Genomic DNA, 12163 nt, shown 5'->3' on the forward strand with positions numbered 1-12163 from the left:
GACCTCCAATGATAACTAATAGCATTTATCTTGCTGAATAGCGCGGGCTTGAAGAAGTAGCTGCTGCCAGGTGCGCGTAGGCCATGAAAAAGCGGAACGGACCTTTGCCACCAGATGCCTCTGCTTGGGGGGAGGGAGAACTGGCCTGCCGAGCATGCAGTTCTCTTTGGTCGATCAGCAGGGGGTCAGCTACGCTGGCACTCCCGCCCCCCCCCCCCCCCCCCCCCCTTCCCCATTTACGCCCACTCTGTTAAAGGTCTACTCAAAGTAAAGTTTCTCGGTTTCATTCACTATCCCTATGTGTTTGCAGGGCACTGTCAGATTTGTTGTCCGTGTAAACAGAAGTGAGTGTGTAGACTGACTGCATGGATCCGAACACTCTTAACCTAGGCACTGCTTTTTTAAAGACTTTTTAAAATATGTTGTTTGAGGCAAGGCCGGGAGTGAAACAGAAAATCGTACTTGTTGTGATGAAGGAGGAAGCAGTTACTCGCAAGCGGACAGACGCCAGATGTAATTATTCTGGAACTGAGTTCGCTGCTGCCTGTTTTCTTTATCGCCACCCGAAGCCCCTCTGAATATAAAGGAGGTGGGGGCGGGAGAGCCTGCGTTGACGGCTACTGCTGAGCAGTGTAGGTTCCTTTCCGCTCTCAGTGTGGAGGCGCTGGACTAGCGCCAACAAATGCACGCGCATTCATCAGTGGCTGGGTGTGGTGTTTTTTGTTGTTGTTTTTTTTAAATGTTATCCTTTATTTTCAGTACAGTGTTTTCATACAGGCAATTGAGAGCAGAGGTGAGGGCGCAGGCTTAATTTAGGTTCATAAAATAACTGGGGGCGGGGAAACAAAATGTTCCTTTCATGACCTTATGAGTCAATATGGCAAGTTCATGAAAGACGTCTGAGAATTCAGCTGAACCCGAGTCAGTCGCATGAATGTCTGAGGGTGAAGAGGGTTTATATCTGGGAGTCCGGGAGCGAGACACGCCGTCAGAATCCCTTTTCACCCTGGACGTGGTGCTTTTTAGCCCCATTGGGGATTCTGTAAAAGAAAACTGAGAGTTTTACTGCTTTGGTGAATGAATCCGAAGCTGTGTGCTCCTGCCACTTCATGAAGGTTTACTTCAGAGTCTGCAAATGCGTACCAGATAAGCAGCTGCTGCGGGCCTGGCTCCACGGCTGCACACATGGGAGGGGGCGGGTGGGAGGGGGTGGGGAACACTGCATGCGTGCCCCTGCACCTTGCACACACGTGCACACAGAGGTGTAGGGGTTGAGGCACAGGGTGGTGCACCTCCCAGGAAAACTGTTCGAGTCTCGGTGGCTGTTTGGATACAGACCTTAAATTCCTATGGCAACCTGCATTCCAGGCGGTACAAAAGGAACCGCATCACATGCCAGGCAGACGCCGCCCCAGAGTGTGGCAGGGGCCCGACACACAGTATGGTGGGTATTTGTACAGCACATGGCATGCTGAAGAGCAGCTACCCCCCGAACAGGAGTGTAATTTCCATTGGTGCAGCAGGAGCAGTGGCACCGGGACACCCGTCCGATGGGCCCACTGAACTCAGAATATTGCTATATTTCACAGTTCATACATCAGTCAATGGCTCGTTTCCTTCCTTCGACTAGTGCCCAAGACCAGCTGTCTACGCACTGATCCCAAACTCACTCCCTCCGTCATCCGAGCTTTAGTCTGTAATTGACAGTTGTTAATTCGAAGCTGTTTGCGATTATATTCCAGTATACCGTGCTGAATGGGGCGCCCCATTTAGGGCCAGGTCTTGCCGGTGCTGAGCACCAGCACTTCTTGAAAGCTCGTGCAGAGACGGGTCCGCATCGGGCTCTCTATTTCTGCCCTCACCCTCAGGGTGGGAAAGAAAATCTCTACTCTGCGGCAGCACCCCTGCTCAAAAACTTTGATGTAACTTCCAAGAGACTCCTTTTAGTACTTTTAACAGTCTCATCATTTCAGAACTGAAACATTTTCAGTATTATATACAACAAAACCATAGTTTTTGCTTATTTATTATATCCACCTAACAACCATTGACACAGCTGATAGCCCTGGCTTGTTGTAGGTGTAATGTTACTTGTTGTATTATATATCTGGATACAATGAGAGAAGCAGAAAAATATCATTGGGGTGGCACACTATGCGAAGCACAGATTTTTAGCTTACATGTTTATAAGACATGCCCTAAATTACATCAGCCACGCCCCTTTGAGAGCCCTCTCCTCCCCCCAGTTTTTTCATCCCACTTAAAGCCATGACCCCTTTAAATATATTGAATTCACTCACTAGTATCCAGAGTGGTTTGTGCTCAGCAGAACAGAGCCATGCATTCAGTAGCCCTGGATCTGACGTGGGGCGCACAACAGCGAGTGTCACTAACCCTTACATTCAAGGTCTAAACCTTGCTCTGTGTATGCAGGGAGGAATGACTCTTTCTTTCACCATCAGTGGGCTTCGAGCCAGCTGCTTAGAAGTTAGGACACATGAAACCAGATTTACTTGCAATTTTCCAGAGATGTCGTGCACCCTAGGCAAAATATTTTGTTAAGTTTGTAAACCTCTAAGGAGGCCACATTGTATGCTTTTAGTGGCAACTGTGGTGCCCCGATGTATTTGGTACCCCCGGTGACCACACATTATTTGCATGTCACTGTAAAGTGGACTCGCTGCTAGCATTTTTAGGGCAGTGCCCAAAACTTTTTAAAATTGCAAAGCCTTCATTGAGCATATTCTCTCCCGTTTGTGCAGAAGCAAAGTGAGAAATTCTTTGGGACATGTTTTCGAAGTGCAGAGCATATTGAAAATATGCTAGAGAAAATTTTATTTCTACTTGCAGTAGACCTCTCCAAATAAGCTCCAGTGGGAGTCTTCGTGATTGCGGTGCTGCTTGCAGTGCAGTGTGACCATAGTGTGCTCTTGGTCTCTTCTACTGCAAAGGGCGGATGCAGGGGCTCCGGGGAGAAGCAATAGGTGTTGCTTTTGGAATTGAAAATAACAATGGCTTTTCATTTTTTTTAGCTCCACAATTCGCAGTTGTGAGACCTATTGCATTGTAAATGCTTGTTTCGTGTTAGTGCTGAGTTGAGTAAACGGCAGTCCAGTGCTGCTGCTTGCCAGGGGGCTGCATGTAAAGGTCAGGAGGGCACATGCGGCCCCCCGGCCGTACATTGAGTATCACTGACTTAGAGTGTCGGCAGTCAGATCTTGTGATGTTGGTTTGTTCTCACGAATAATGGAGGCTTAAAAGCCATTGTCAGTTTCTTTTGTTATCGCTGCAGTGAGGCCAATCTGCTTCTATTGCATAGTTTTCATTTAGTGAAACGGAAATGAGAAAGTGCTGCGCTTCATATTATGATTTGTGTCCTTTCAAAATGCAGGTGATTGCGTTAGGTCATATTCGTGTCAACCTGTATGATAGCTTCGTCAACTCGAAGTCGATTTGTGGCTCCTTGAATTTGCAATGGAATCTTTGAAATGGCACAACAGTTGTCTTTTAAACCTATAAACATGCTGTCGCAAGGATACACAGGATTCAGGCCCTCCCCTGAGGAGATACAACGCACCCACCCCCTCACATCTACAGTTATGACAGGATTTCAAGGCCCCCAGCTATGCCTCAGTATTTGCCCCCAAATAAAGCTGGGGCAGACTGAGGAACCAATGAAGCCCTGACAAAAATCCTCAAACCAGCCCCTCCTCCATAATCCCCTTCGCAAAACTTTCTCTTCCATCAATCCAATCTTTTTCTCTCCTCCCTTCTCCCTCTCTGATGGCCTTCGCGCTACCTTCCCTGTTGCTCCTCTTTTGTCGCTTTTAGCCTTTCCGTCCCTGCTGTAATTAACCTCAAGGGGCTGTGGAAATTTACAGATGCCCAATGAGTGGCCATGAGCTTTCGAAGCTGCCCTCCTAGTGCTCTTGCCTACCAGAGAAAAGCCCGGTGGAATAAAAGGCCTATCTGGCCCACCTCTTCCCTTTTTGCTTCTCCTTTTCTGTAAGCCCTCCGCCATCTTGTACACAGCCAGTCTTGCCAAGTAACACGAATTAGGCGTTAAACTAACGCGTTTCAGTGTGGTGCTCCGCATCACCGCACTGAAATTCATTGTCATGCATTATGCGTAGCGCCTCAGCTGTCAAGACAAGCTGTTTATAGTGCTACCAAAATAAAACTGTCGCGTCGCAGCAGGCACCGTGCGCGCGCTGCTCCCACAGGTTTTGTGTGCTGCTTGATCTGCTGCTTAATGCTACAATGTATTTAATACTATTATGAGGCGCTAAAGGGACAGGACGTCACGTCCTGCCACATGAGTTTGTGGGAGGCTGCAGAAGTCCGACGTGTTCATGCATATATAGACATGCATTTTAATGGAGATGTGTGCACACTTTACACACTCAAACTTTCACCAGTGTTCCTGGCCCGCTAGGTGTTGTGGAATCATGGCGAGCACCGGCAGCGCTGCCTACTCGCACTTCCGTCTTCCGCCTCTTCCATGTTGCTCAGCTATTTCAGTTTGAGAAGCAACTGCAAAAAATTTGACCCCCAGCTGCGCCTTACAAATTCAGTTACCGAAAGTGCACCCAAGACTGACTGGAGTCACCAGCGTTGCAGCGCAGCTAGAGCCGCGCTCCAAGTGAAGTTGTCGTAATAGAGGGCAGCCTAAATAATTTCCTTAAGGCTGGGAAACGCAGAGCTCTGTTCTTCCAGGAGCTGCATATACACACTCACCATTAAGAACCAAGCAGTGAGAAGAAAGGATGTAGGTGGATTGTGCCTGCTAATGCGTCACCTGTTAGGATTTCTGCAAATGGGAAGCATTTTTAAACAGGTTGCGGGACACATTAAAGCTGGGTTGAAGCACTCATCGTGTCAGAGTACTTGAGGGGTCAGGCGCTTGTGACAAGCATCCTCTGGCATTGAAATGCGGGCTCGTGTGTCCTTGCTCCTGGAATGGACTGGACTGATCTACTTTGTAGGTTCCGTTGCAGCCACTGGATTTAACAAACTCCTTTAGTGTTCAATCCCACTGCATACAACAACAAAAAAACACTGCAAATACATGTCTAGCATTGCCCCAGCACAACTGTAAAAGGGAGTGTCTCATTTGCAATTTCAGAATTAAATGAGAAATGTTATTCATGGAAAAAGTAATATTTTTAACGATTGTAAGGGAATTATGCCATAGCTTTTACTTTCAAAGCAAAACCAAAGGGGATGATGGACGGAGTGTTGAACATTGCACGCACTCACCCCCAGTCAACTGATCTGGCTTTAATCCACCATCATTCTTTAGCTCACTCCGCCACCCCAGTACAGACATGGCCATATGCAAATCAGTCTGACCCTGTGCCTCATGGGAACAGTCTAGCCTGAACTGCCAAGCCAAGTCTTTCCTGGACCGGAAACAAGAATCCTGGGATCGGTTTCTGGCTAATCAGCTGTCATCAGCCAGGCTAGCTTGAATCCAGTGGCAAAGTGCGCCAACATAAAATAGGGAAACTTTCCCAGTGAAAGAACTCCTCTGTTGCCTTACTGAGACATGACTTGATTTAAAACAAGCTCAATATATCACAAGAATCCAAGCCACATTCTCCAGCCTTCTTTCGGCTTCGCTGATGCTCTCATATAACTTGATATAATAATGCAAATAAACTTAATGCAACTGTCAAAACAAGACCATTTCTACAGGCAGATAAACACAAGAACATTAACCAATGCCTCCCAAAAGCTTTTATAGAGCTGCTGCTTGGCTGAGAGATTTTTCTCTCTTAAAGGAGCATCCTCTGAAGAAAAACAAACAGGCCTCTCCTCCACCACTAACCGACACCACCAGTAAGCCTTCCAAAATGTTCTTTCTTTGATGTCTGCTTGGATGTTGATACCTATTGTGACATCATTCACTAGATGGCTCACATCCTTTAATGAATGGTCTTTGGTAACTCACACAGAACGATTCAGACAACCTTGACATGCAAATGGGTGTAATGTCTGATATTTATATGTTTCCCTTGTCTTCAATGCTTGATTTTGCTCTCCAGAAAGTGTCACTCATAGTCGTTAAAATATCACTCATAATTGCAATCATGAAAATGTTACACTACGAATCTGATACCTTGGCAGCTATGTTGGTTTTCTCGCTAAACTTTTCCTATTGCACAGTGTGATACTTGCAGTAAGCTCAGCTGTGGAAATGTAAAGACCTTGCGGTAAAAAGGAGAGAACCTCATGACTGTGGCATCCATTCATACTCCCTGTCGTTTACCTGTTAGGTTGCGATCGAGCGAGGACAGATTCCTAAATTTGGCGTGAAATGCATTTTTTATTTCCATGTTCCAGCTCGATTGGTTTCCTGATACCCTTTATTGTATGAATTACATCTCTTTGCTGTGATTGCACATGGGGAAACCTTGTAACCCAGCTTTTACTAAGCTGTAAAATCTACTAACTTTCGTTAGAAGTTTTTAGACCAAGATAGTCCACTTAGACCACTGGCTCCTTCATTAGAATGCCAGGTTTTCCCTAAAGTTATCAACTTTAATCTCAAAATACATCTAGTGGTTTAACATCTGATAACTTTCATATCAGATAAGCTACATTATTGCTGGCTAGACATTTCTGTGCTTCTTATAAAACAAGATCGTACTTAGACAAAATCCAGCAAGTTATTGATGGATTTGCATTCAAGTCAGGCTCTTCTTGTCATTTTTACCAACATCCAGAACATTTTTTTTTAATATCCGCAGGAGCTGTGTAATATTATGGAGAGATGGCAGAGTATTTCATGGTGCAAGTACAGGTGCAATGTGGTGTCTTATTTGCTGAATTTCACATGAATTGTACTGTGCTTAAGTAATTGTTAAAAGTCAGCTAAAACCTTTGTTCCCATAGTTATTTTAAAAAAGGCACATTTACAAGTTTCATGGTTCTGTATATGTGGACTATATTGTGCAGGACATTTTCTACTAGATCTAGTTTGTAAGCACTTCTAAAATTCAAATCAATATATTCTCTGTACACAAGTTTTGGAGGTCATTTCACGGTCTTCCCCTTTGGATGGAAAGGTTCTTAGGATTTAATTCATAGATTCCAATGGCCGCCAGACAGTGGAGAGTGGAGGCTGTACACCCACACTTCACATTTGGCATTGGGACAAAAGATTTCCGATAGAGCCACCTTGTGGGTGCGTGTCTGGCATTGCAGCACCAGCCCGACGAGGAGCATGCCCTATGATGAAGCATGATACCCACATGGATGTGTGAGGGCCGCAGTTCCTAAAGAAACTGCCCCCCCCCCCCCCTTTTCCAGTTTCTCCGATACTGACCTGACTCACATTCTCCCTTCCTTTTCTAAAGAACTGCATACTTTTGTGTACTACACCAGTTGATGCATACACACCGTGGTCACCAATACATGTTACTTATCCCAATAAGGGGCATGGGAGGAATTAATGGTTGTAGCAACAAATGCAAAGAGTGGTCTGTATTTAAACAAAGTTTATAGAAAACAATCCCGGCACTCAATTACATTGAATGTATGTGTAATCTGTACAGATTTTTGCTCATTTGTGCTCATGAAAAACAGGGTGAACTGCGCAAGTGACCAGAAAAAACAACGCAAAAATGGCAGGTAGATCATTTTGATGAACCACGAAAGTTGCGCTCAAAATAGCACAAAGAGGTCACTGGTGTTTTGACCTGTATTCAATTCAGGTCATCTTTAGTAAGAGGTTACAAATTAATGAGTGCTGCGTGAATACTGGAGGCCAATTCCAGTGGGGGAATGGAAAAGCACCTTGGTATGCTGAGGTAGAGGATGGAGTCCAAGGAGGGGAGAGAGAAAGCAACTGATATGTTCCAATCGGGCAATATCAAGGACTTGAGGAGGATTGTAATCGTACTGAGGATCGGCATCTAGTAAACCATTAGTATACATGAGTACAGACTGAAATATCGAGCCTCACTAAGGAGTATTGAGCTAAGACTGAGGCTGCGACTGGCTTGTGTATGTGTGTTGGGGGGATGGGACCAGTTAAAATAATATTTGGTGTCTACAACTAAGACTTAGACAGTGGAGAGGTTTACAGTATCTTCTTAAAATTGGTAAGGCTACTGAACAGGTCCAGCGCTGTGCCCTGGAGAGGGGTTCTAAGGCAGCGAAAGCAGCCAGTCTTTGAAAACAAAGGATAACACATTGCCCCTTTTCAGCTTTAAAGGTGTGCGCCAACCTTTTTACGTTTACTAAAGCAAACTTAATTATCGGTTCACAATGGTAAATGTTTTATCAGATGATTGTGTCCAGTTCCTTTATCAAACAACTGGGCTTTTTAGAACATTTATTCCTCTCTTATTTTTTGTATCAGAGAGAAGAGTTTGAGGATGCAATTGAAGAACAAAGTGAAACCGAATCTGAAGGCGAAAGTAGTGAGGAAGACACAAGAATAGCAATTGGTTTACCAAACTCAGCGTTGTGTGCTAATGACGGGCAGGAAGACTCGTCCGAAGAGGGGGAAAGTGATGAATATGAGGACTGCTTAGACGGCGATGACTGGCAGACCTGCTCGGAGGATGAACGGAGCAATGAAGACGCACAGTCCTCAGGTGAACACTCCGAGAATACGCCAAAGGCGAGCAGCCATACATGGAAATGCAAAACCATCTGCAACTACAGCCACCTTGTGACAAGCGAAGAGTTACTGCAGATTTTTAAAGGTATACATGATGGACAGAAGATTAAAGAGGGAGAGCTCACAGTGGGGCTGGTAAGTGCTTCATCTGGTTTTAATTTTTTTTTTAAGTGAAGTGTTTCTGTAATTATAGCTATAGTTAACAATGTGATTCAGCTGTTTGTCCCTGCTCCTCTAAACCATTGGCAATGTGTTGAGGCAGTTTTCCACCATTCGAGCTTGGCTTGGCTATAGGAACAACCATCTGTAAATCAGGCTTGTCGAGCCTCTAAAACATAAAGCTCGGTCTTTTCCTTTAGAATATTTTTACAAAATACCCGCTGCAGAACCTCCTGGTTTGTTCGTCCCACAACTTTTCCTGATTTATTTGGAACCCTTCCTCAGGGATTCTAATGTCTTCTAGCTCCTATATGGCGATGACATGAAGATCAGGAATTTAAAAGAGATGTTAAGTCTTTGCCTCTTTTTAGGTCTCGCCTAAGCCATTGCGTTAGCAATGCTTTGGCGAGATATGAAGTAGGAGCTTTCAAAAATGCGCCCAAAGTCTGCAGGCGGATCGGGTACAGTGCATTTGCGCCGGGCGCTCGCACCATTTGTCCGCCTGGAGCCTTTGGGAGCAATTTTGCAGCCGCTTTGATGTTATCGGTTAGCCGCGTGGCCACTGAGAACATCAAAGCGGCCGTGAAAGTGCTCACAATTTGCCACCCCCCTCCCTTCCTGCTGGCATTCCCCCTTCCTTCTCGCCCGCCCAGTACTTGTTTTCTGTACTCTTTTCTACTCAATTTCTTTTTCCTCCCACTCCATTCACGCTTGGGTTCCCCTCCCCTCCAGCCTTTCTTGGACACTCTCCTTCACCAGCCACCTTTGACTGATGTGTCCTTCATATCCCCTCTCCGTGTTTATCTTTATTATCTACTCCTTCCGTTTTACTCTTCCCGTTTACCCTCCTCCGATTCCCCACCCACTCCATTTGTGTGCAAACCCTTTAAGCCCTCCTTTACTTTCATCCCCTCTTGTTTTGATCGTTTCTATATATATCCTTGTGTTGTCTTATCGGTTTTTCTCGTCACGCTCTCCCCTCCTCCCCGTCTCGCTATTATCCCTCCCGCCCACACCAGTTTCTGGTTATCTCCGCGCGTCATCACCCTCTTCCTCTCTCACACTAGACTGGTTTGACCGGAGTTAGGCCACTTCACTGCCCTTGTGACCTTTCTCCTGTTCTGCGGGTTATTCCCCCCCCCCCCCCTTCTCGTGAGAAAGTGGTCGGGGTCGGGGGCTGGGGCGCGTTGCCGGATTGTTCAAGCTGACAGAGACATCCAGGGTGTCCAACTTTGATCTAGCACAACTTATTATCTTTGTAATGTTTTCCCTAATGCTGTTTTCTTTTAGTGAGTTATTCCTGCTTATATTTCATATTGTATCCTTGGTATTTTATATTTTTGTGCAGATAATTGATTATCGATCCTAGTTTGCTTATTATTGTTAAAAATGCAATAAGAATTGAAATACATTCTGTCCCTTGTGAGTATCCCGGGCGCGCCCCACCTTCGGTGTGAGTAGCGCACCCAGTCATGAGATCTCAACATGAACCATACCAGCAGTATTTCACCCATTCCGGAAATCTCACAGTCCCGTGCCAAGAGTGCGCCGTCTGCTGAACCACGAAAAGGCCCGTCCCCTATGCTGACCCATATTAAGACCCCCTTCGTCCTCGGTAGTCCCCTCCTGACAGCCTGATGGAATTAACTAGGGGAGCATGAGCCCGCCCACCAACCATGGTGGCCCTTTAGGAACACAACGGCAATTCCATCTAGCAAGGGAGCAACGCCAGGATGCTGTTCCTTATATGTCCCCCTGTTGGCGACGAGGCCAGCTGCATCTTTCTCAGTGCACAGATTTCAAAATGGCACCTCCTTGTGTGAGCGGGTCACCCAGTCGAGTGATCTCATGTTGACCCATCTGAGTTGTAAGTAGCTCTCTGAGTAGCACACTCAGACAGGTTCATTTAGGTGGGCTTAGTAACAGACAATACAAAGTCTTGGAAACAACAGGATTATTCCGGGCCACGCGAAATGGGGGCCTCAGTGTTGAGATTCTAAAGTGTTCAATGTCAGGTGTGAGTAGCTCACCCAAGTAAAAAATGTCAAGCTCTTTCGTAACAGTTGTAAGTAGCTACTCAGTTCAGAGATTACAGGCTCTCCCTCATCAAGTTGGAGTAGCTCGCCCAGTCCACATATGTGTCTAGTTTTACTTACAGCTGACAACCCCCTGCTGCACTGTACTACCTGGAGCAGCAGCTTTAAAATAGGATTTTCTGATCTGCCTCGCCCCCAAGCCGTGCCCACGCAGCGCGTGCCACTTTCCTGCCTTCCCCACCATAAGCCGGGCCAGAGTTTTAGAACTGATGCGGAACCCAAGCATTCATTGCCTCCTGCCTTCATACCAAGTCGCAGTCAAACTGAAAGCAAATTATTACTGTCACCATTTCTGTTCCTCTGCATTTTTACTGTTTTTAAAGGAAATGTGTGAAACTCATCTCTCAGCGAGTTGTCATAGGAGAGTCGGGCTTCCTTATCGCTGGAATGTCTGATAACCGAATACCACTTACCTGCAACGAGCCAACAGTGCGCTCAGGCCATCCAGGGCAAAGCATCTCTCACCCATCTACCCATCCTCTTACCCACTCATCTAACCACCATCTTACCCACTTATATCACCATCCTCTCATCCATTCAACCATCCTCTCACTTATTCATTATTCTATCCACCCAACCAACCATATTTCACCCACCCACACATGCATCCTTCTAGCCACCCATTCATCGTTCACTCACTGTGTTCATCCTTTCACCCATTCATCCGTCCATCTTTTCACCCATTCATGCACCCATCCTCTCACAAATGTATCCATGATTTTATGCACCCACTCATCCACATATCCTTTTATCAACCCATTCTTTCACCAGCTCATCCATCCATCCTTTTTCCCCTTTTCTACTACTAGCCTATCTTTTTTCTTCTTTATTGCGTTAAAGTTGCCCGTTTATCTGCCAACTTGCAGACAGAAGAGGTACATATAGAGCCCCGCCACGCTCTAGCTGCTAAAGTGGGGGGTTCACAATGTCAATGCAATATATCTATGATCTGTGGCTCGGAAGCTGGGGCGTGGCATTTGGGGGTGCTGCCCACCGGTTATTCGCAGCTTTCTCTCCCGTCTCTTTATAACCCTGCCCCTCCTTTCACCAGAGGCTCTCTGTTTCTAACCCAGTCACTTATTTCATCTCAGCCTTTCAGTCTATCCTTGTGGCACTCCCCACCACCACTCTAGGCTGTCTCTGTGCTCTCCTAGTCACCCTGCCCCTTCCTTCACTAGAGTCTCTGCTTCTTACCGGTCTCCTCCATTCACTTCACCCCGTCAGTCTCTCCTAATTGCCCTCCCCATGAGCTGTCTCTCCCTCTCCGAATCACTCC

General features: G+C 46.1%; 1 protein-coding gene across 1 annotated transcript in view; it reads left to right on the forward strand.

The window, feature by feature from the left end:
* The window catches only part of LSG1 (large 60S subunit nuclear export GTPase 1), a 126170-nt gene that overhangs the window by 69138 nt on the left and 44869 nt on the right, over nt 1–12163 (forward strand). The window contains exon 8 of the mRNA XM_086944287.1: nt 8369–8767. Within this exon, the coding sequence (XP_086800413.1) occupies nt 8369–8767 (399 nt within the window). The remainder of the gene's footprint in view (nt 1–8368; nt 8768–12163) is intronic.

This window comes from Lissotriton vulgaris, chromosome 11 (genome assembly GCF_964263255.1).
Source record: "Lissotriton vulgaris chromosome 11, aLisVul1.2, whole genome shotgun sequence".
NCBI lineage: Eukaryota > Metazoa > Chordata > Amphibia > Caudata > Salamandridae > Lissotriton > Lissotriton vulgaris.